The following is a 25,193-nucleotide window of genomic DNA, read 5'->3' as shown; positions in this document are numbered from 1 at the left end:
CTAGGGGAATTTAAATTTTAAAGTATGTACAATGGCCGGAGTTCAATCCCCAGTTCCAAAAAAAAGAAAAAAAAAAAAAAAAAAAAAAAAAAAAAAAAGATATTTTTGTGAGTATATAACAAATAAGTGAAAAGCACACACAGAATGCTTTGTTGTTAGAAATGAAGCAGCTGCTTTTGGAACATACTACGGTGACTAAGTCTAAATAGTAATTTGATCTCATTGCTTTCTCTTTCTTTCTTTGTAGATACAGAGGAAAAACCTACAGAGCTGTGGTCAAGATCGTGCGAACCTCTGACCAGGTAGCGAACTTCTGCCGACGCGTGTGTGCCAAGCTAGAGTGCTGTCCAAATTTGTTCAGCCCGGTGCTGGTTTCTGAAAACTGCCCAGAGAACTGCTCCATCCACACCAAAACCAAATACAGTGAGTACGCGAGATGAGAAAGCAGCGGCCACGACAGGCTGCCCGCAGGGGGACGCCGTGGGGCTTCTGTCTTGTTTTTAGCCTTTGGGGTGGTTTCTCATACAGATTGCTCTGGAAAGTTCTGTAAGATTTTCTGTGATAGATCCCTGCAAGTTTTTAAGGCATAAGGAAAGGATGATTCCCAGTAGGATGTGTTGTCATTGGTAGGCTGCAGAAGGGGAGAGACACGAATGTCATAAGCTCACTTCAGGAGTTCCCATGGTTCTGCTGATCTAAAAGCAGCACTATGGCTAGGTGAAGGGCCTGATAAAATGGGTATGGTGATGCAGTAGCTGGAAACCAGAATTGTCATTAGCTTGCTTTCTACTGCGGAGTTGTAACGACTCCTCAGTTGCTTTTCTTGCTGCATGCTCGCCACAGCTTCTCCCCTGCGTAGGTGCAGCCCTCAGAATGCTGGAGGGCTCTGCAGTAGCACACATCCCTTTATTTGGTCCCAGAGGCCTTGGTTTTCCCACTGCAAGGCATGACCCAGCAGTGGCCCATTCTGCCAGCTGTTAGCATGCGCCACTTGCACCACTTCTGCCCCATCCCATGTAGACACCCTGCCTTGGGCTGACTCTCTCCGCACTTCCTGTGCTCTTACCACATTCTTCTCCTTCCGGGTAGCTACCCCACGTGCTCTACCTCCAGTATCTCAAGCTCTGAAACCTGATTCACAACATCAGATCTTCCTACACCTTCCTCAGTTGTCTTATCCCGGGGTGATGACCTGGAAGTTGGCTCTGCTGCCCCATGTTCCAGCCTCATGGCTGATGCTCTGAGCCCACTGGTGTTTATCAGCTGGCATGCCGAAAAAGAAGCCAGATGCACTGAGACCAGTGTTAGAGCATGACTTCCCTTCTGTTTTGTCTGTTTCTTTCTGTATAGACACACACACCCAATCCCACTTTCCATGTCCATGCCCACTAAAGGGTAGCTCCTCTCTCTGTCAGTTGTTTCCCATTTCAGCTGTCACACGTGGCAGGTTCTCAGATGAGAACCACGGGTATGTATATGTCACCTGCTTCCCGACGAACTCCTTTCTTCATCACCTTTGGCCATGGCAGGAATTCCTGGTCCCCAGCTGCTCCTGTGTAGAAAACAACTTGACCGACAGCTAAGGTTCATCTTGCAGCTTGGCTTCCTTCCTTGTACTTCTGGGACAAAGGCAGAGAGAAGTAACAGGCTGCTGATATCTCAATTTCGGGCAGGTGAAAGGAACTTAGAGATTATCCTGAATCTGGGTTTATAAGACTTAAACACCCTAAGATCTTGTCAGTGACCTTAGAGCAGATGTTGCTACCACTGAACTGGACTCCACTGGGAGGATAACAAAAGCTGTTCTGGTGGACTCTGGAAAAGTCAGGTCCAGGGCCACCATCTAATGCTAAGTCTCAGAAATTGCCAAGCTTTGACCGCATCAGTGAACCCATTGCTGATGCCTGGCTGCCAGTTTCTAAAGCCCAGACCATGTCACCTCTGCTGTGCCTGCTGGGCCAAGAAGCAAAGCTTAGTTGCTTTTGCCTATGGCTGGAGGTGCCAGTGAAGCAGCATCCATCCCACAGCCATGTGCTCCTGCTCATCCTCGAGCATTGTGCTAGGACAACTGTATCTGGACAGCTGTCCCAAGCTCTGCCACCACCCTGAGTGCTGCTGAAAGAGAGTCAGGGGCTTACTGTGAGCGCCAGGACTACATGCTCCCTGTGAACCCAGCACAAGTGAGAGATGTGGGGAATAGGGACGTCTGGGCTGGAAAGAAAGCTGTGACACCTACTCCCGTGGCCGCATCGAGGGCCGGGAGGGTCAGGGGCCTTATCTGTGTGGCAAGGCCTGTGCTTTGGCTGGGTGGGGTGTGTGAGATGGCATTTCCCTGCACCATGGAGGCAGCCTCCATAACCAGGGAGCTGCACATTTTGACAGATCTTGGTTTTATCTTGGTTTTTGTTCTTGTTTCTGTTTCTGTTTCGGCTCTCTTGATCCATGGGTAAGGATTCCTCAGCTATGTTTCTTTCAAGGGATGGTGGCATCCCAATGGGGCAGTTAAGCTTTCAGGTAGTGAGTAAACCTTCTTGCTTATGGTAGTAACTGAATCCTGGGTCCCTATTAGTACCTTAATTAGTTGATTCTACATTTAACTTATAAAAATATTAATCATCTTTAAAAATTGGTAATTTTCAGACTAGTACTTTAAATGTTGATAAATACATATATTCCTACTGTGAGATTCAGATGTAGTGAGTTTCCCCGAGTAAGAAGACTGTAGTGTTTACCTGTGGCATTACAGAAAGAATGCTGTCTGAATGTGAATCTGGCCATTCTGCTAGGAATCTTGGTTGTCTTTGTCTTGGTCAGATCGAGAGTGGGAGATGCCGTCATGGCCCAGTCAATATACCTGGTGTGCCCTGGACCGGCAGTTCTAGTTCCGATTTGGGCGTAGGTGTCAGCACACTCCAGGGGAAGCAACTGCCGCCTCCAGATGCAGTGTTTGGGGTCAGGAAAGGGAGAAGATGAGCTTCCAGAAGGACTGTTGGCACATTTGACGCCCTTTCCCTGGTTGGGCTGCCACAGTGGAATGCCCTAAAGGCCAAGTGGCTTAATGAACAGACACTTGTTGCCCATAGCTCTGTGGGCTGCAGTCTAAGGTGTCAGCAAGTTTGGTTTCTGGGGTGTTCCCTGCTCGCAGACTCCTGCCTCCTGCTGTGTCCTCATGTGGGGTCTTCGTTGCTTGCACACATCCTGGGGTCTCGTCCCATAAGGACACAGTCCTGTTGGGTTAGGGACCCACCCTCACAGTCTTAGTCAACATTAATTACCTCTTGCTAGACCTTTCTCCTGTTATACTGAGGGTAGAATTAGGCCTTACATGTGGATACTGGAGCAACAAGAAGTCCCTAACACCTTCTGGCCTTGAGGCATCAGAGAAATGCTTACTTTGAGCAGCTGTTTTCTCAGACCAAGTTTCTAAGATACAAACAAAATGTCCAAGATACATTGTCCAAGATGAAACAACTCGCTTTGTTCCCTCCTTTGTCTTCCCCTCCTGTCCTCTACCTTTGTCCACGTATGTGTGTATAGCCTAAATAGTTTTAAATTATCTTTCTCTTGATAGCTTATTATTATGGAAAGAGAAAAAAGATCATTAAACCCCCAATTGGAGAGAGTAACATTGAAAGTGGACATCCTAAACCATCCAGAAGAAGAAAACGACGAAGATCCATCTTTGTACAAAAGAAACGGAGGTCATCCGCTGTGGACTTCGCTGCAGGCTCTGGGGAGGTAGGTTCTGCTCCACAGCATGTCCCAGTATTTGGCTTTGACTGTCAGCCCTTGCAGCAAGGGGCTGCTGCACTGGTGAGGTCTGCTTGCATAATGCTTCAAAACATGAAATAAGGACAAGAAGCCCTTCCTCCTATGGATATCACATGTCTAGCTGCTTTGGCTCAGAAAGGGGGGCACTAGGACTATGGTGGGGACCATCAGCTGAGTCTTCAGAGGGCACCTAGGGCAAGCTCTGGAGGGAAAGGAGCTGTGATCAGAGCCTCTGTGTGGCTAGGGTGCAGACCAGGCCACCTGTTGCATCCATGTGTCCCTTTCTGGCCATCTCCTCCAACAGTGCATCTCTTTTCTTTCCAGGAAAGTGAAGAGGAGGACGCAGATGCCTTGGATGATGACACTGCTAGTGAGGAGACTGGCTCTGAGCTCCGAGATGACCAGATAGACATCTCCTCAGCAGAAGTGCCCTCAGCACGGCCCCGGAGGGCTGTTACTCTGCGGAACAGCTCAGAGCCCCCTCGCCGGGCGCCCGTGGAGAGGGCACGAAGGGGCCGTCCGGTGCCCGCTACTCCCTCTGCTGAGGATGGGGACAAGGGTCCACCTGCCAAGCCTGAAGGCCCAGAGGTGAGCTTGCGGTGGAGAGTGTGCCAGTCCTCCTTATGAAAACCATGAAACCAGTGTGGTGGGGCACACCAGTAATCCCCAAACTCCAGGAGGTTGAGGCAGAAGACCACAAGTTCAAGCCCAGCCTGGACAACTAAGTGATTTAGTAAGACTGTGTTTTAATATGAAAAAAAAAGAAAAAGAAATGGCTGGGGGTGTAGCTTAATACAAAATCTGAGTCAATCCCCAGTGCCACAGGAGAAAACCAAAGGAGAACATGGATGATAGTCTGGGGCAAGGTTTTAGGAAAACCTCTTGGAAGTGTGTGAGGAGTAGCAGCTGCCCCTGGGAAGCTCCTCAGTGTGAGACAAAAGCCATTGACCTCTGCTGGTAGCAGAGCAGGTCCTGCACTTGAGAACGGCATCCTGAGGGCTGGGACAGGATCTTTATTGGGTAGCATCGGTGCCACCAGGGCTTTTTGTTGGGAGGGCAGACAAACCAAGTCCTCCAGGTCTCTCTGAACCCCAGGCTTCCAGCATTTCATCTCCAGTCTCCTATTTCTCCCCTTACATTTTGTTTTCTCTTTCCGTATGGGGCATCTCTGTAAGTAGGACACCACTGTGCCGCACTTCCCCTAAACCCTCAGATGGCAGATAATCCCCCGAAAAGCTGTTTGGCACCGTCATCGCAGAACCCAGCGACAGATCCAGTTGGAGTCAATCAGTAGGCCCATGCTTTTCCAAACTGGGAATTTAAAATTGGCCACTGCTGAGCCTTTTATTAACTGCTAAGCCACATGCATTGCTGTGGCTGAGGAGAGGACTTAGCGATACAGTTGCTACAAGACACTCCAGAGACTGAGTTACTTTGACTTGTTCAGGTGGCAGAGGTGGTGGCTCTGGTCTAATGCAATGCCTAGGGCCTGAAGGATGTAGAAAGAATCCAGCTGACCACACAGCACACAGTGACTGTCCCTGTTCACCTTCCCCTGCAGGACATGAAACAGGAGGACGAGGAAAGGCTCGTCCTGGAGAGCAACCCACTGGAGTGGACAGTCACCGACGTGGTACGGTTCATTAAGTTGACAGACTGTGCCCCCTTGGCCAAGATCTTCCAGGAGCAGGTACGTGCCTCACAGTGTAGCCCTTGGAGGCTCCAGATTTTGCAGGAACCTCCTGTCTTTTCTTGGCGTCTGCATCAGTGCTCGGAGTCAGAATCCCATCTTCAGGTGACTGCTGAGCAGGTGTGGTATAACTGACTCTCTGCTGGACAGAACCCCCTTAGAACCTTGTTGTCACTTCCCACTGGCCTCACCAACATTGTGGGGGTGAGGTTCTTCCCACAGTACTGTAGTGACTGCCGGGTGAGGGGAGGGTATCCGGGTTTCACCCTCAGTCTGCACTGACCCACAGTGAGGGTTCACTCTTTATTGTCAGGCAGGCAAAGCAAAATCCAAGCTCTTGCAGAAGCTAGTTGTATAAACCTGTAATGTCAGTGCTTTGAGAGGCTAGGACAAAAGAATCAAGTGTTCTAGTCCAGCAGGGGCAACTTAGAGACCTATTGAGACCCTGTCTCAAAAATAAAAAAGGGCCAGGGATGTAGCTCTGTGAAGGCCCTGGATTCAATACCCAATATAGGAAACAGAAGGAAAGAAATGAAAAGAGAGAAATGATAAAAGAGAAAAAGGACATCTCAGGCCCTGGCTTGGCCTTCTTGGGGTGCTGCCTTATTGGGGGACTACAGCCTGGCTGAGCTGTTTGCTGGGCCTTAGATCTAGTGCGGGCAGGGCCAGACCACATTTCCCTGCCAGTGGAGCTGCTGGTGTCTGTAGGCTTTTTGTCTTACTGCACTGTCCCTTCACTAGGCTATAAAATGCTGGTGTTTAGTGGGCCCTCTTGTCAGTGCCTGTTGGAAAATCCACCAGGTTCTTCTGCTCTAAGTCTTTATTATGTGATTCACGCAACCACTGCAGAAATAGGTAAGTAGTTCTACACCATGTTATTAGCTCAAGACCCATGTTCCCTAGCTGGTATGCCCTTTGTGCTCCACCCTTCACAGTCTTCTGATTGGTATATAGATAATATCAAGTTGTTTTAGTTCTGCCTTTTGGGAGAAGGAGGAAAAAATGTGTCTGCTGCACCTGAACTGAGTGGCTACTCTCTGTTCACTGTATTTATTTAGTGCTGATTAAATTATTATTTTCTTACTGTCTTCATTTCTTTCATCATGAGATAGCGAAAGCCTATGGTCCTGTGACAGGCGTAAAAATGACTGATGTAATCTGTACCTAAGGAAGTTTCTAACCTAGCAGAGAAAATAACTATAGTTAATTAGCTAAAACATAAGACATGAATGATGTGCTATGGGAAAGTTTTCTTTTATATTTTCTCCTAAATTAATAAGAGAAGAAATTGCCATTCTACATGAAACGACCACATGCCATTCTTCACCGGCCTTGTCTAAAAAGGTCAAGGTTAAGCCTGTGGTTCTTACGCATGCGCCATTTTCTTACAGTGTCCCACAGTGTAAAAAACACTCTTTTAAGACCTCATATTTTATTTTTTTAAATTTTTATTCATTTTAATGAGAAAAAAAGATAAAATAGCAATGAAACAGTTTCAAAACAGGTTAGTAGGAAAGATGTCATATTTTAAAAAATGATATTTGCCATACAATAAAGATATGTTTATCCATTCTGTATTTCAATTTAACAAACCAAAAGCCAAGGAAGAGAATTTTTTAAGCATTAACTAAGAAGGAAAAAGAAGGTCTCTGGTTTCCCATGCACCCAGGGAATTTTTCACTGTTCTCTGAGTCAGTGCAGTACTGAGTTAGTCATACAAAGTGGCCTAGTACAGCCCCCGAGGAGAGTGCTGTAGCTCACAGCAAGCTCTCTCGTCCTGCATCCAGGGAAATCCGCAGGTGACGTGATCATCTGATCCACCCTGAAACCCTTTGAGGACACGCATAAGTTTGTGCTGTAGGAGTGAACAGGGCCTGGCAGACTGTCACCTCCTTGCTTTCTGGGCAACGCAGGAAGATAAGTCGGGGAAGGCCCTTTTTGACCTAAAATAGCTGGACAGTGACCTTGTCTCTTCTTTATAACACACAAACAAGAAAGAGAGAGTTACAAGTCGTGTTAGAGCTGATGTTGATACTGGGCTTGTTGATAAGCCACTCTGCAGTCTTGAAAACAAAAATACAGCAGGAGGTTGAAATCCCTTGGAAAATGTTGTCTAACACCATATTTTCCTTACCTACTGTTTGTAGGGCTGCCGCAAAAAAAAAAAAAAAAAAAAGCATTTGCCATAAAAAGCATTGTATTCAAATATAGGACAAATGGTGATTACATGGCTTAAATATGCCAGTGTGTATCTGTTCATTCAAACATACAGATGAGCACCTGTCAAATGCCTTACAATATCCAAAAAAGGAGTCCTGGAACATAGTTCTGTACATTGTTTTTGTTTTTATTTTGTTTTAGGCTCAAAATCTGTTTTAAGTAAGAAATAGTTCTCAGTGGAGCCACAACAAAGAGCACAGATTTTCTCATCCTTAGTTTGCAAGTGACAGTGAATGAGAGGTCACCACATTACCATGTACAAATTCTCAGTCCGAGAAAGTGAAGCGGAGCTCATTCAGGGAAAGCACTAATATACTCCTTACACAAAGTCCTGCTTTGTTGTACTCCTAAGCCCAGTTTTGAACAATGCCTCAGAATATTTCAAAGAAATGGGATTTCCTGGCATGCTCCCAAGCGTCCAGTGAAGTCATGAGTAGGGGGCCTCTCTCCATCTGTAGTTGAAAGCTTGGTCCATCTTTAGGACTTTTCTTACGTGAGAGAAAAATAGGCATTAGTTGATCAAGAGTCTTAATCCCATCTAATTTTACATTTCACCTTAGGCAGCTTCACCTGTTGAAATAAAGAGCTCCTGCCCGCTGGGCCGTCTGCAGTGGGCGGGCACTCAAGTCCTCTCCTGTTCCATCAGACCTTTAATTACTCAGTTTAACTGATTTGTTCCGTCATCTTTCAGTCTGAATGCTGTGGCTTTGATTTGGCGTGGCCTCCAGTGAGTCCCTGCAGCGCTTGTCTGAGCTTCTGGTTGAACCAGAAGGAACCTGCAGTCTTTATCCACCTGCTTGTACAAGGGATCACAGTGCACCCAGGATGATAGCTGTGTGTGTTCACACCTCTGGGTGCTATCAGTTCAGAGACTGTTATAATCACCAGGAACATTTGCAGAAATTATAAGCTTCTCATTACCAGTGTATATGCCTTTTATTTCTGAAATGCTGTAGCAAGCTTTTTAAAAATCTATACTCTATAATTTCATGTTGCAAACGTGTACATTATGCAGTAAAAACTACTCTAAATTAAAAAAGTCCCACAAGACTGTAAATAAAATTGGCCAATTCATCCATCTTTTGTGAATCAGTCTGCTTTTGTATTATAAGCCAACTGCCCGAATTAGTAACTTAATAAAAATTCTCATTGTAGTTTCCAGGTTTATTTTTGATTGAGACTATTCCCTCCTCTTTTTACTTCTATAAACCTGGATACTCCTGTTAGGGGACTGCCAAATCCTAAATGGAACTCTTATTATCAAAAAAAATACAATATTGGCATGTGTCAAGTATAAATTCCATGTTATGCATTTTACATTTCATTTTTTAAAAAATCCATAGTCTGTTTATGGTGATTGTTTTTAACAAAAGAGGTCCACCTGCAAGCCTTAGCTCTGTGGGACCATGTTTAGAAAAATGAAGTCAGCTGAGAGGGCTGGTGTGTTACTCACATAATCCTTGAAGAAAGAAAGGACCTTTCAGCCCTAAACAGGGGCTCCCTCTCGCAGGGCGCTGGTGTAAGCTGGACATGCTTTGGCCAAGTGTCGTTTCTGTTCACACTGTCTCCCTCTTTGCCTGTTGTGAGGTGAAACAAGTGTAGGTGGCACACAGTGGACAGCATGGGAGCACGATACAGGGCTAGCTGTCGCTGTAGATCCCCCTAGTCTTTCTATGCAACAACATCTGACAGCCAAGTGGCTCAGCCTGACTGCTTCCAGAAGGCATGGAACAGAGGCATGATTTTATTCTTGGGAGCGTGATCTTCTCACAGTGGTCATCCCCGGGAGTTCTGGCTTCTATCACTTAGGGAGGGTGGAAAACGGGTAGTGAGCCCAGAGATGGTGGGAGCTTAGCCATTGCAGGCCGAGCTCCATTTTTAACCACTTTCCCCCTTTGGCTATCAGGACTAACTTTTGACTAACTCTTCCTATGGGAAAAGCAGGCTAGAGGATCTCTATATTTAATGAAAAATTTAACTTCAGACTCACCTCCTCTTGCAGCCTTCATCTTCCTACAGATAGGAGTTTCTCTGCAAACAAAACTCAGCTCTTGCTTTTTCTTTTGGACTTCGTCCCAGGTGTGCTAGGGCCCAGGCAGGGGATGTAGGTGAGCTGGCTCCACCTGAAGTGTAAGGACGTGACCTTCATGTGCTTCTGCTCTGGGCTGCCTGCACTGGGAGTTCAGTCTACAGGAAGTGCGGACAGTGCCCCATGCCCCATCTGCAGGGACCCAGCAGAGAACCCTTTGCAGGAACGGTTCACACCCCTGCTGTTGGCTGAGCAGGAAGAATCTGGGCTGAGGGCTACTTCCCATTTTCTTTTTTTGGAGAAGTGAGGATAGCATGTGTGGCCACGTGCTGGGGCCTAGGCTGGCGGGGGCTCTGATCTGAGGTCAGAGAATGCCATGGCCAGGTCCCTGATCATCACTGTCACATGCCTCCCCTCTAGCCTGTGTAGCTCTGCCACCCCACCTAGTGCTTCAACCTCAGAGGCTGCCTCCACCCCTGTGAGCACACAGCCTGGCAGGCAGAGTAGCCCACCCCTGCCAAGGAAGAGGGCAAGGAACAGTGTTTCTTTGATAAGTGCTGTTAGTGCTCCCCAGTATCTTTTTTTGCAAGCTTATTATGGGATCCATTTTTCAATATTTTCCACTTTCATTTCAAGGTTTTCTTTTGAAGCCATTATAACCAAAAACTGGGATAGGTTTGACTTGCATAATTTTCAAAATGTACACACATGTACCTATCATTTATCTCGTTATTTTTTACAATATGTTTGCTAACATGGTTTTACACAACTCAGATTAAATTCGATAGTTATCCTATTACTCGCATGCCTTTGTTAGCTTGTTAGCTCTTTTTAACACCTTCTATCCAATGCCATTTTAAAGTTTCCAGTTAAAGCTTATTTTAAGATTGCTAAGCTGGCCTGTGATAGACACGCCTGTGCCTTGGTGAAAGTGCTCAGCGCCCCCGAGCCCAGTCTAAGTAATAATTCTTACCCAGTTTCATAAACAGAAGGTTCAAATACGTGCATTGTAATAGAGCTCTCTACGTTGGAAACCCCAGTCCTACGAAATCTGAGGATGCTCACTGATGCTCTGCTTGTAGTGTTGCTGGCTTGCACGCTTCTTGCAAGCCTCCCAGTTTCCCTATCCTATTCTTGCTCAGCATCACGCCACCCAGGATCTGAGTGCACACTTATGGGCTTGCCTTGTGCCTGCTAATGAGGGGAAAAGACTTTCTGATGATCAGCTTTTCTGAATCAAGATAGGATTACTAATTGATAAGGCCCTTTATTTCTTTATGCCCAATTATATATAAAACTTCTCATTTCAACAAGAAGATAGGCTGACCTCTGAGTGCAAGGTGCTTTATTAAAAGCTACCTGGAAACACAGATGGCAAAGAGCCCACATCCTAAGTGCTTACACTTGACTGGGGCCTGCAGACAAACGCACACTCTGCAGCTGCACAGGAGAGAACAGAGCAGTGGTGTCGCAGGCAGAAGAGAAGGCGTAGTTGTACGCAGAGAAAATTGGGAAGAAACAGTACTGAACTTAGCCACGAAAGTTGTTGCCAATTACAGCAGGCCTGGGAATCCCTCTTCCATTCCACAAAAGCAGAGGCCAGTTTTCTGTGTGGATTGTTAAATATGAAGTGTGTTTGGAATGGAGGCTCCTGGAGTGGGCAGTGGCTGGGAGGTTGGAAGGTGACCACAGGAGCAGGGCCATGGTGCTGACAGAGTGATTGCATGGGCTACCCCACGCCTTTCTCCAGCAGTATCTGGGGATCCATATCCTGGGGAAAAGAGTATATTCTCTTTCCCAGATTTGGAAAACAATTAGGCAGTTATAGCACTTAATGCCAATGTTTCAGGCATATTTTATGTGATTACATCCAGGAAGTATTTTTGTATTTTTTGTTCCTCCTGGACACCTCATGGTCATGCTATGTGCTTGACAGTGACAGTCACTGTGATCACTTCTATACAGTTAATTACAGGACTTCCATTATCTAGCACATTTATCCCAGTATGTAAGTACTTCATGTTTGGGAATAGTTTTTTTTTTAAATTTTTATTTACTTATTTATTTATTTATTAAAAAGAATTTGGTACAGAGTTTCACTGTGTAGCTGGGGCTTATAGTGATCCTCCTGTTTTCAGCTTCCCCAGCACTGGGATTACAGGTGTGCAGCACCATGCCAGGACTCGGTGGCCAGCTCTGCTCACTTGGGAGCAGGGCCAGCGCGGCATGTGGTGCCAAGGGATCAAACCTTAGTTTATTGAAGTGAGCCAAACTCTCCATCTTCCTGAAGCCAACATGTCCCTGTGTTTGATTTAAGGTGCTGTAGCATCCCCAGGATAATTGCTTTGGTTATCTGGGAAGGAATCAGTGGTCTTTACAGTTCTAGAAGCTCTACATTTATGCTTAAGGTCTATACTACCAAGGTCACCCAGCTGTGGACAAAACCCCCAGAATTTTTTATGAAAGACTGACAGTGAGGTGGCTGTGTTCCAGTTTCTATCTGGAGATCTAGATGTGAACTTTTATTTTGAACATACATATACAGATGCATACACATGCACCTGTCTGTGCACTTGAATTAGCCCTCAGTCTCCTCCTCTCTTCCCATGTAAGAGTCACATGAAAGCAGAGGGGCTGGATGGAGCTTAGGCCGAGCCTTCAAGGCCTCCTCCTTGGTCCTCTGTCAGCAAACACTAGTGTGTGCACTGCAGCTCTCTCGATGGCAGCACTCTGCCCAGGAGCCTGTCACAGCAACTCTGATTGATCTGTTTATTTTCCAGTTTGATAAGGTCACATGAGTCTTTGTTGAGACGTGGCTCAGAGTTCCATCCCTCATAGCTGGTGCTCATCTGTAATTTAAAAGTAATGAATTGTAAGTGCTTATGCATTTGCGCAAACATTAAGTAAATACTTAATTTTTATTGCTGCTGAGTTTATTAGGCCAGACTGGCCTTTGAATCTGATCAGATAATAAATTACGTTGTCTCAACATCAGTCCTTTGAACTTGATCAGGTGATAAATCATTCTTACTCTTGACGCCAGTGTTCACAAGGCTAACATTTGCTTTAGATATTTGTAAGACAGCTAAATAAGCCATTAGTTAAGAAAGCTCCTCGTGTGAAATTCAGTGACAAATGATGTCTGAAACACTTTCTTGTGTGCTGTCAAGTAGCTGTTTAGTCCTTGTGACTTAGGGCTGCTCTGGCTGTAAAACTTCCTGAGTGGCAGAAGCTGTGCCATGGTGAGTTGAATTTATGCTGCTGTGCTATCACTGATCTTTATCATTACGTTGATCCTTCCTACAGTCTATTTGGGCTGCTGTTTCCTGTGGAATATAGCACAATGAAAGACATCCATATGAGTAAATCAGGTTATTACAGGAAGCAAGCTAGTGAAGAGACAGAAGTGCAGTAGAATGCTCACGGGCCTTGGGGATAAGTCTTTATCCCCTTCTTCCAGGAGCAAATTCAACATAATGGTCATTTAATGACTGTCTCTCTGGTATGGGCTTCGGGTTAGCTGTACTCCTAGAAGGGTTAGCACCTCACTCTTGGCAGTGTAAGCATGGAAATGTAAGTGGGGTGTGTGTGTGTGTGTGTGTGTGTGTGTGTGTGTGTGTGTGTGCGCACGCATGCGTGCTCACCATGGCAGTTGCCTTCATTTTGCTGCTGGTTTTAGGACTCCTTAGGTTTCTTCCCCAAGTCCTGTCTGTAGGAGACAAATTTTGTGTGTTCCTCTTCTGAGAGTTCTTTATATTGCCTTCATTTCTGAACCACAGCTTTTCTGGGTGCAGTGCTCGGTTGGTAAGCTGTTTATTCTTCCATAACTTTGACTGTGTCATTAAATTCCCTCCAGGCCCATACATTTCTGCTGAGAAATGGTACAGTAGGGTAAAGGGGGTTCGCTTAAATGTGACTTGGCACTTTTCTTTCACTGTTTTTGCAATTTTGTATTTTGAGGGTTTTTTGTTTTTTGTTTTTTTTTGGCTTGGTTTTTGGTACCAGGAATAGAACTCGGGACGTTGTGCTTGCTAGGTAGGTGCTGTGCCATGAGCTGGCTCGCTGGCACTCAGCTTGGACCTCGGACAGATTACTGCAATATAGCCCTTGGAGATCTTCTGGGTCTCCTGGACCTAGACATCCATATTTTGACCCAAACTTGGGAAGTCTTCAGCCGGTATTTCTCAAGCAGATTTTTCTATGTGTTTTCCCTTCTCTTCTTCTAGAAGGCCCATTCTTTGAATATTCTTTGTTCATTGGTGTCCCTTAAGTTTTGGTGGCTTTCTTTTCTCTTTCTTTCTTTCTTTCTTCTTTCTTTCTTTCTTTCTTTTTGTGGAAATGGGAATTGAACTTTTTGTTTTTTAAAGAATACAAAATAGGTTTTTTTAAAAAATCAAAACAGCACAAAACTTCCTTAAACAAAGTAATAGGAATTCAACAATGCTTTTTTTGTTTTTCATCTGAGATTATCTAAAAACATTTGCCTTCAGATTCAGAAGTTCCTTCTGCTTGATCTGATGTGTTAATAGTACTGTCCTCTGTATTACAGTTCTTCAGCTTCAGTATTTCTCTTTAGTTCTTTTTTATGATTTCTGTCACTGACTGATTTTCTCATTTGTGTATGAGTTGTTTTCATAATTTCATTGAATTGTCTGTATGTGTCTCTCATTTCTTTGAGTTTCATTAGAACTACTCTTTTTCAAGCAGTTCTTGAATTTCTTTCTTTTGGAGTTGTATTTCTAGTGTTCCTATGTTCCTTTGGAGCCATCATTTGACTTTGTTTTTTCATAGTTTTTGTGTCCCTTTGTCAATGCATGTGCATCGTAAACCCATTCTGTAGATCCATTCTACAGATGCACACATGAAGCTGCCAGTGTTATAGCATTTCTGCAGTAAAGGCTTCCTCCCAAAGACATGGCTTCATGTGTCAGATTGGCATACTCTATTGGCTTCACTTCCAGTTAGACCCCTTAGTGTAATCTCCATGTAGCTTCTTCAGCTATAAATAATCACCCTGTGTATAATATAATAATAATAATACCCTGTGAGGGTATAGGAGCATAAAATGTGTCCATCTCCACATGTGTATAGCAAAATGGGGAAATTCAAGTCACCCAGGCAGGTGTGACACACATAGTGGTGTGTGTGTGTGTGTGTGTGTGTGTGTGTGTGTGTGTGGTGTTTTCCTCTATGGAAAAGCATGCTGGGTAGTTGGCATATATGTCTTTAGCGTCTTCTCACACCTCCTGATTATGAAATGTCAGGCATCGGCTAGAAAGAGCGAGCGCTTTTACTTTTAGTAGCAAGCTCTTTACTGGTGGTCACATTAGCATAGGAAGCACCTGGCTTGGTGGGGAGAGGTTGCTCTCCCAGGAAGAGACAGTAAGCTTGGAAAATGAACCTGGTTACACCCCACTTGGTCCAGCCCTTGGTACCTACCACAGTAGGCTAGTCCTGTGGAGTTTAGAATAGCCAAAATGTTCTTGGCAAAGAAGCTTTTATTATCATGAAGGCTAGACAGTCATCCAGCCAAGTTTGGTATCTTTGTCAGCCCTCTCCCAAAAAAACAGCGCCCCTGGCACAGAAATGGTCCCAAGGTGCAGGTGTGTGATGCATGTGTTCCCCAGGTGTGCACTGCCTCTTCTCTAATCTGGCTATATCTTTGGCAGGACATTGATGGCCAGGCGCTCCTCCTGCTGACTCTTCCTACTGTGCAGGAGTGCATGGAACTGAAGCTGGGACCCGCCATCAAGCTGTGTCATCAGATTGAGAGAGTTAAAGTGGCTTTCTATGCCCAGTACGCCAACTGACCCTCTCCAAAAGTGGCCCATTGCCTTTGCAGTTTAATATTTGTGAAGGGTTTCAGGACTGATATTTTTATTTTTCTGGGATATGTGAAATAGTGCATCCACTATGTATCACCAGAAAACCAGAAGCCAAGGACCTCGTTCATTCACCAGCCTGTTTGATGTTTCCATCTTTTTAAAGCACAGTGAAGCACCACAGCCATGACTTCAGGGGAGTGGATTACAGTCCTGCATCAGACTCTGCCAGGCATAGGAAGAGCTTCTTCTTATGCCCACAGTTCGCCTTTCTCCCACCCTAAACCAGGCAGCTTCCTTTGAGTAAGGTTTCTTAAACTGAGGCCCACATTCTCTTAGAACTAAGTTGGGCAAAGTTGACGTCCTCGGAAATATGACCAAGAAAGATACATGATCCCTTGCTGGTATTTTTTGCTATGCTCCTTCTCAGGCATATTTGTAGATGTGCCTCACCCATGGACACATGTGTATCTCTTTGGTTGGATCTTGGTGGCAGCTCCTTTCTCCGATGCAAGTCATGTTTGAGGGTATCATTATAAAACACTGTGGTGAACCTTTGTCCTCAGAGGTGCCTTTCAGGAAGAATGGGGAACCTTGGAAGCTGGCACCAGGAAGTAATGAGACAATGGTTCCCAAGTAACTGAAGTTGGAGCACCTATGGAGATTCTTCTACTAAAAAACCACAGTATCCTAATTTAATTGTAACCAGATCAAGGAGTAACTACTACAGGGAAATATCGACTTGGAAGAAGCGGTTCATCAGTTAGCCACATCTCCTTAGCAGGATCATTGCAGCATGTAGCTGCAAACTAGTCTGTGCATCCCTTCTGCTCCCCTTGGCCTGGCCTAGATACACGTGTCCAGCCCGCATCAGCAGGCAGGGCCCTGGCCAAGTGCAGCAGAGCGTGTCCCGGCACTGCAGTGAGCTGCTTCTCATTGTGGCCTCGCTCATGCCCAGCCTGTGATCTCGGGCACCTTTCATCACTGCACCTCAGCCCCGTGAAAGGATGGGCATAAGCTTTTTGCAGTGTAGCAGCAGGCATCTGTCTCCCTTTGCCTCCTTCTCACCTATGCTGGAAGGAAAGTTCAGGTTGACCAAAAGGAGAAAAAGAAAAGAGAAAGAGAGAGAGAGCGAAACAAAAAGAAGCATCCAGCGAGTCCTGCAGCTGACAGAATGTGTGCGGTTGCTTGTGAAGTCCCTTAGGCACCAGTGTCAAATCAGCTAAGATACCTGCAGGCAGATCCGTGGCTTTAAGAAGTGGTGGCCTTTGATGCCCTGCACTTCACCTGCGTGCTTCCTGAGGGGTTCAGCCTGTCCATGCAAACCCAGAAGGACCGTTCTACTTGGTGGTTGCCTCGCTGCCTTTTTTAAATGGACACAAGGACACCAAGCATTTACTTTGTTCTGAAGTGGACACTCAGAGACACCTTACACCTGGGCTTTTTGTTGTTCTTTGTTTTGTATAATTAGGTTGATCTTTTTCTTTCATTAGAGTTTCAGTCTTTCCAGTGACACGGTGTGATGGGTTTATTAGCTGTTCCTGTGTGTTATTTATGCCAAGCTTAACATTCTGTAATAGCTGCAGGTGAACATGAAAAACAGATGTTTTGTGGTGGGAACTTTATAGTCTTCCCCACAGCAGATTTCTGTAGTCTGAGGGAATGAATCTGACTGGGCACCTTGATGGGAGGCGCTTGTCCTGTGTGATGTGAGGATAGGAATGTCCTGACAACTCATGGTTGGCCTGCAGTTATTTAACTCCTGTCCAACCTAAAATGTGACTTTCTTACCTCCCTCTCCCTGCCTTCTAGCCATATGCTTTTGGCCTTAAATGCTTAGTCCTGTGGCACTAACTTGCCCAACATCAGAAAGCATACCCATTTCAAGATCTGTGACATTTTGCCTGTACTCACTCCTTTATGATCCTTCACTGTGGCCTTTTCAATCTAAGCTGGTTCTGCTGTGTTGGATGTGAACATGAGGACATGAGGCAGCTACAGCTTGGTATTATGCTTAGAGAATCAGTGTCAGTTTTCTGTGCTCTCTCCAGTAATGGCATGGAGGCAGAGGTGCTAATACATCAGCAGTCTAGGAGTCTCCTTAGTCTCGGCAGAGACCCAGACCACTGCACGTGAGCAAGCCCGAGCAAGATATGCTACCATTGCTGGAAGAAAGAAACCTTTTCCTTCCCATGGTGCTGAATGTCCAAGACTGTTCTTAGCCTTCATTCTTGCAGTTTAACTCATTTTTCTCCCTGGATAGTGTCAACCACTTTGTGAACTTCAGCTTTGTATACATATGGCAGCGAGGAAACGGCTGCACCCAGAGCAGAAGAATGCCAGGCACGGGGGCAACCTGAGCCTTCTTCCCAGCCCTCGCAGAGAGCTGAGAAGCTTTGCAGAATCAAAGTAAGCTGCCAGTGTCTCCCTGGACATGGTTTCTTTGGGCATTCCACCACTGTGGGTGTACTTCTTGACATCAGCATCCATTCTGTGACAGAACTATAAAGTAGTTTTCACTTCTTTCTACATTCACTTTCTCCTAGCTTCCTTCCTAAAGATAGAGATAGTGTCCAAGGAGGATTGTGCCATGTTGTGTCCCTGTTGCTTTGGCAAATAAAATAGATTCGATACATACATTCCATGCTGCCACACCCCATGAGCCAAACGTTTCATGGTCTAAACACCAACAAATGCTGCCCATCCCTGGATGGTGCCATTTCTTTGATCGTCTTTTGAGTCCAAAGGCCTCTCTTTTAAACAACTGGGCAGGGTGCATTGTGCCACTCATTACCTCCTGGACCTGGCTGAGCAGGCACCTTGTAGCCAGCACTGTGTGTATAGCCAAGAAACAGAAATGTCACTTCAGTGTTAGTAATGAGAGCCCACTGCTCACTTCTGCCCCCAAACTACTTCCTGACTCTGTTTATGCTGTTGTACACACATATCCTGTCTACAGAAAAAAATAAGCAAAATTCCAGCCTGAACAGGGAACTACAGGCATTACAAAACTTCTTTGCTTTTCTACAGCAGTTCCTTTACCACAGAGCTCCATGGAGAACTCAAGTTGTCAGTTTAAAAATTAAATTCCTTTGATCAGAGTTTGAGTCACTCATAGTATTTGATCTGTACAGCTACTTAGATCCCTCTACTTTATTTGATCATATTCAAAGATCATTTCCTGTGTGTTCACTTTGATTTGTTCCTCAATAAATTAAAATGATCCGAACCTTCACACTGCCATTTCTGACCTTTACTACAATCTCAAGAAAGTTGATTTTGATCAGCCTTTTGAAGATCAGTCTGTTCCCTAATTTATCATAGAATTTTGTGAGGCAAGTACTGAATTTGCCTTCTAGTTTTCACCAAACACCCTTTATAAAAGCTGTCCCTCTCTTAGTGTTGCAGCACTAGGGGTTTTCATACTGGTTTTGTATTTATTTCTGTACATAAGACTAAAACAAAACAAGGAGTGTTAAGGTCTTTGTTGTGGTTTGACATCATTGCTGCTTTGGTTTACAATGGTGAATGTAGGCTCTAATTACTCTATATTCTTTAGAAATGTGTTCAAGGAGGATTGTGTTGTGTTGTGTCCCTATTGCTTGTGGCAGAGAAGATGGATTCTATACATACACTCCATGCTGCCACAACCCATGAGCCAAATGTTTCTTGTTCTAAACACCAAGAAATGATGCTCCGTACCTGTTGGTACCATTTTTTGATCTTCCTTTTGAGTCCAAAGTCCTCTCCTTTATACAACTGGGCAGTGTCTTTAGAAAGCCGTGATTGAGTGTGCAATTATTTGAAAGAAGAATAGTAAATAAAGCTATGTGTAGTTTTTAAGGTATACATTCTGTCTGTGTCTTTCGTGCAATAACTAAATAATAAAGGAAAGCTATATTCATATTGGCAACTATTACAATTTAGTAATTCTCTTAACTCTGCTTTTATGGAAATTACTCCCTTTGACTTGGTATAATTTTAAGTTGTCTAATTCTCATAGCTTTTATCAGAATGACTTACTGGTATCTGAAACATGCTATGATAAAATCAAATTGTTCTACTTGTGAACCGTTTACTTAAAAATTGTTAATTGCTGATATATGGCACTGTCTTGGGCTTTGGTTAAAGCCTCTCTAGTTTAAGTGATAAATAACAACGCCAACAATTTTCAGAGCTGGAATTTTACTGGATTTGTAGCCTGCGGCCAGCCTTCAGCACCAGTGAGATGTAGACCATGTCACAACAAGGCACCAGCCGTGCTTCATGAGGACTGAAGTGCACTGAAGAAAAAGGAAAGATTTAGGACAATCAGTTGCTGAGAAACCACCTTAAGAGGGGAAACTTGAGGCATTTTTTTTTGAGTTACAGCAGAAGGAATCATTTCACTTCTTGTTCAGAATGGAAGCTAGCATGATCTCTAGAAGCATAAACTGTCCCTAGTTGTGAATGTCAGGAGCCCTTTAATTGTGTTGCATTCCAATAGTTTGTATTGAAATTTGATTCATATCTTGTGTGTTTTGGTGCATAAAAGGGAAAAACTGGTGTCTTGAAATTTGCAGGACAGAAGGCATGCTGTTAGTTTGTTGTAAGATGGTATTCTGTATATATGTTTTCATGTAAATAAATGAAAATCTATATCAGAGTTATATTTTAATTTTTATTCTAAATAAAGAAAAACCTTTTTACTTGAAAAAACCTTGTAAGCCACATTGTTAAATAAAGCAAAAATAAATTCCATGGTAGTGTTTGTGTCTTTGTGTTAAAAGCTATTAAGCAGACTTTTTAAGGGTTTGTATTAGGTTTATTTTATTTTGAAGTTCTGTTTTTGTGATGTACGAAGCAGCTGTTTTTAAGTTGTTGCCATCCAGGACTCTCAAATTACTGTGTGACCTGTTAAAGTTACCTCCCAGTTCTGGAATTTTCTGTCCATGGAACTTGCATTCATTCTATTTTACTGTTACAACATTACTAAGTATGCCCTCATGACTGCCTTTGGCTTTTCCAATTTCAGTCACTCTAGTTTGTTTACCATTACTTGATACTTTAGAAGAAAGATTTCTTTATTTCTATGAGAGTTTGTATGTAGTTAAAAACCACATTTACCTTGATCCTTTTTTCCTCTGTGTGTGTTGGGTGTCCCCGTTGGAAGAGGAGTGTCCTTCGCTGCCATGCCCATCACCAGGATCTTAGGGGCAGAACATGGCTCTTTTTCTCCCTGTCACCATCAGCCACATTACCTAGGACACAGCAAAGGTAACAGGGATAAAAAGGCACCAAGGAAATACAGGTGGAAGGGTGCGGAGTGATTTTCCCTTCCCTCAATCTCATAATAGATAGTATTAAGTATCTCATTTCACTTAAAATATATCCTTTTGCCTTACTGATGTTCAAGTTTTACAGATAGAAGTTTTTGCTCTGTGTTCATATGGAAGCTTTTTTAATAGTAAAAATAAAGCCTGCAAAAGCAAAATGGGATACATTTCTCATTTTCTCACCAGAAACAGGAGGATTGTGTGCCTGGATAAATATGATCATTGTGTTTCTATTTATATCTGAAAATCCTTGTGAACAAGAGAGTAGCAACTGACTATATAATAAAATATGATCAGGACCAGATCTTCAAATTGAATTAGTCAAGGCCAAAACAATTTTTACTAGTATCTCTGTTGCCACACATAAAACTTTTAAAAAATTTTCTTGTTATCTAAATAGACTTGTACAAATGTCAGTTCCCCAGGAGTTACTTCCCCTTTGTCCTGGGGTTTGTGCAGTGACTATTTTTAGTTCATAAAAGAGCATAATGCTTAGTTGAGCTTTAAAGACTACATTTACAAAATACTGTTTACGTGGGTATGACTTTAGAGATTCCATGTGAAGACTAATATTTCAGCAGTGAGATCAAAATAATAATAATAGTGATGATAATCTCTGCAGGTGGGCTGCAGAGAGTCACTAGGAGCAATTTCAATAAAAGACTTTCACGCAATCAGCCCAGGTCTAGTTTGCATCACAACCCATGTGTTGCAGCTCATTCTAAAGTAGACTGTTGGGGATCCTCTAGCTGATGGGTCTAAACAGTATTTCATACTGTAAATAGAAAACTTGCTTTGTCATTTTGAGGTCAGATTGGCACAAGACCACTGCCACCAAGCCTGCCAGTCTGGCCCCAGGTACAAATACGGCGCTGGGTTTAACTACTTGATCTGCTTGCTGAGCGTGTAACAGTTTTTTGTTTTGTCTTTCCTCTATAACAGTAACAAGTCCATGTTATGTTTGAGAGGATTAGATAGCAGGAAGTTCTATGACTACGAGTAGTATTACCACAGGAGGCAAGGCATTCCCTGCTCCACTAGGTACTACCAGCCCCTGGGCTCCTTATCACTGACCCACTGGGACATCTTGGCAGCCATTGCCATTGTCCTTTTCCCACTCATATCAATGGCAGTGTGGGCCACCGAGCCCCAACCCAATCAAACACTTATAAGATAGGTATCAGCCCCCTTTTTCTATTCAAGTGAAATATGTGGCCTCGAGTGCAGATCTGGCTTTTCCAGCCATTGACCACAGGGCCTAGTGACACAACTCCCGAGTGACAGCCCGGCAGTCTGCTGTGCCAACTTGGATCAGTGAGGGAGATGGGAAAGAACAGTGGGGCTCCTCTCTTTCTCCCTTGCAAAACTTATTCTGAAGAATGACATGTGCACTTGGATTTCCTGGAGACATCTCACTTGATAGAATCCACTTGTTTCCTTAAACCGAAGCCAGCTGTATAATAAGCCATCTTGTATTTGCTTCCCATCCTCCCTGCCTCAAGTTTTCTTTCCTTCATTTTTGTAGCCTTGGTATTTTATACCACAATATAGTATTACCACACAAGATTTGTCTCACACTCCTGATAAGATGATTCATCTCAAAGATTTTCTAGAAAATAGCCCACCAGGATGGGATTTTGGAATCATATTGCCCACTGAAGGTAATAGGGACACCTTCACTCTGGGTAACACATCTAGACACTTGGTGGCCTCACAGCCACTGATGTTTTTGTCTGTGGTTCATTGAAGTGAGGAACAGCATAAGGTAGGGCAGTGGGAGAGAACTTCTGGTTGGGACACATGACACTAAGGCAGATGGTGCAAGGTAATTGCATTTGACATCGTCAAAAAGGAGAATGGTAGGCTCACAGAAGCAATTTGTAATCTCAAGGGCCTCTAAGAAAATGTTCAATGGTACTATGCAACCACAAAAAGGCCCTTGGAAAACCAGGCCCAGGATCTGATTATAAGCATAACAGAGCTGAAAATAACAACCACAAAAGCATTCAATGTGCATGATTGACTGGTATTCTTGACAGCCAAGCTCTGATAAGGAAAGAATATGTGAAACTTCAGCTAGGTGATTGAATGTGTAAGTCAAGAATCTTGAATTAAAATTCCGCTAAAACTCCTAGTTGAAAGAAAACACCTTTCTCTGGGCAGAAGCACTTTCCAGGTCACCATGGACTAGCCTGGCTTTGCCTGACATTATTTTCAATGTGTGTATCCCTTTGAGCCACTGTCCCTTCCTCAGCAACCAAGTGTTGGCCTCGACCTAGCCTGATAAGGAAATACAAACTCTGATCTAAGAAGAGCAGCCCACACCAGAGGAATTCTACCATGTGGTGGCTGTGTACCGGTAAGCACTAAGAGGGTGGTGAGGGTGTTAGAACAAGCAGGACAGGGTGTGAGACTGTACAAGAATAATGACAACACTGAGCACTCACTTATGAGCTGGGTAGAATCCAGTATTCTTGTAGCAGCAACATGAAGCCAGCCTGCTGTTTATCTGAGATAGCCTACCGGAAACCAGAGGGTAATGCCAGAATCTCCGTAGAGTATTGAGGAAAAGGGCAAAGGCTGGAAATATGATGAATAGGCCAATGTGAATTAGACACTTCTTTTACGATAGTCAGGGGAACACAGTGTCATGGGAACACTGATCATCTTATTATCTGGCTGGTCACAGAGCTGATAGCATCAAGCCATTTTGTGAGCAGAAATCTTTACAAAACACATGCATGCCATAGGGTGGGAGGTAAGCACCAATTATATTTAGGGAACTGGCCCAGTAGCCCTCAAGCCCCTAAATTGTTTTCTACCTGTTACTTATAAAAGAGGTAGTGCTGGGTGGGACAATTTCAAGACAGCATAAACCTCATCCAGGCATAATGATTTAACTCATCCATTGGGTGGTTTCGAAAGCTGGGAGTCACTTGGGGCCAAGACAAAACATAGACTATCTGATGCAAGTTGTGTGGTCAAACCTACAACCCAGCATGACCAAAGCAGCTGGGTTTACCCACAGTGGGGAAAGACACTGTCTGGCATCTCTGATAAGCCTGGATAGAGCGGAGGAAAGACAGACTCCTGTGACTCTGAAATCAGCCCAAGATTTCTACAGGGAGGAAGAAAGCAAAAACAAACAAATGCAACACAAATTTTTTCTGTTTGAAATAACTCTGGTATGTCACGTATCTCAGAGATAATGAGTGCATTTCCTTGGGATACTAGGTGACTTCTCAATCACCTGATTTGTGTGCTGTATGATTTACCTTGTCCAAAAAAGCAGGGTTAAAAAAAGTCAAGAAATATATTGTATAATGGAAATTACACTTCAAGCACCAGATATGAATAAATCCATTAGTTGTGAATCTGTACTACTTGTTTCCAAGATACCAGTACCTATCCCTCTGTACACACCATGACTTCCTGAGAACATCTCTTCAGTCAACTGGCAGAAGGGCCAGTAAGATAGCTCAGTGGGCTGAATGCATACTTAGGCAAGCACAAGGACTGGGGTTTGATCCCTGGCACCACATGCTGCACAGCAGGTGCACTGAGCTGGCCACTGAGATCAGTGTGGTGGTGCATACCTGTAATCCCAGCAATGGGGAGGCTGGAAACAGGAGGATCACAATGAGTCCAAGCTGCGTAATGAAACCCTGTACCAAATACATTAAAAATTAAAAAATACAAAGGAAACCCTCAAAAAAAAAAAAAATAATGGAGGAACAAAGGGCTCAACTATGGTTGACAGATCACTCCATGTAATACATTGGCTGTAGCCAGCAACAGAGGTACAGCCTCACTCAGGAGTGACCCTGAAGGATAGCGGTGGGAAGAGCCATACACAGCAGCTTGTGAAGTCGTTCACTTCATGAAGACAGAGCTGACCTGGACTATAGAAATGCCTGACTTCTGTGCTCTGACAGATGGCTTGGTGGGTGATCTTGGATCCTGAAGTAAAGACTAGAAAATTAGGGACAAGAAGGTCTACGAAATATGAATGTGAGTCTGTGTACCTTCATGTGATGTTGACATTCACTACAGAGCCTCTGCTGCAGAGAGGTACTGAACAACACAGTGGCTGTGATGACCTGTTCCTAGAATGGTCACCCAGTAATGGAGAGTGATCACCATGGCATGAGGCTGTGAGGAGAAGGGGCACCAGGATGAGAATGGAAGTTAAACATGGGCCCAGCTGCATGCGTTCCTTCTCAACAAGGTTGATTTAGCCCCCTGCCACAGTTCAGCGTCCAGCCCTCCAGCCACAAGGACCTTATAGAGTCATTCTTTGCAGAAACCAGCCAGGTACCTTAGCAATTGTATTTTATTTTATTTTA

The 25,193-nt window shown here is 44.2% G+C and overlaps 1 protein-coding gene across 6 annotated transcripts in view; it reads left to right on the top strand.

Moving 5' to 3' along the window:
• Sfmbt2 (Scm like with four mbt domains 2) overlaps positions 1-20,202 on the top strand; it is a 230,590-nt gene extending 210,388 nt beyond the window's left edge. For 4 of the 6 annotated variants that reach the window (XM_023719784.1, XM_004635291.2, XM_023719783.1 and 1 more), the window contains 5 exons: positions 248-423; positions 3,572-3,738; positions 4,096-4,359; positions 5,333-5,461; positions 15,380-20,202. In XM_023719784.1, the coding sequence (XP_023575552.1) occupies positions 248-423; positions 3,572-3,738; positions 4,096-4,359; positions 5,333-5,461; positions 15,380-15,520 (877 nt within the window). In that variant the 3' untranslated portion in view covers positions 15,521-20,202. The remainder of the gene's footprint in view (positions 1-247; positions 424-3,571; positions 3,739-4,095; positions 4,360-5,332; positions 5,462-15,379) is intronic. The other 2 variants (XR_002821927.1, XM_023719786.1) reach the window with 2 other exon arrangements.
• Positions 20,203-25,193: the final 4,991 nt, after the last annotated feature.

Source organism: Octodon degus, unplaced genomic scaffold (assembly GCF_000260255.1).
Source record: "Octodon degus isolate 3935 unplaced genomic scaffold, OctDeg1.0 scaffold00071, whole genome shotgun sequence".
Classification (NCBI taxonomy): Eukaryota; Metazoa; Chordata; class Mammalia; order Rodentia; family Octodontidae; genus Octodon; species Octodon degus.
Note: the sequence above shows the minus strand (reverse complement) of the source record. Positions and strands in the feature narration are given on the sequence as shown.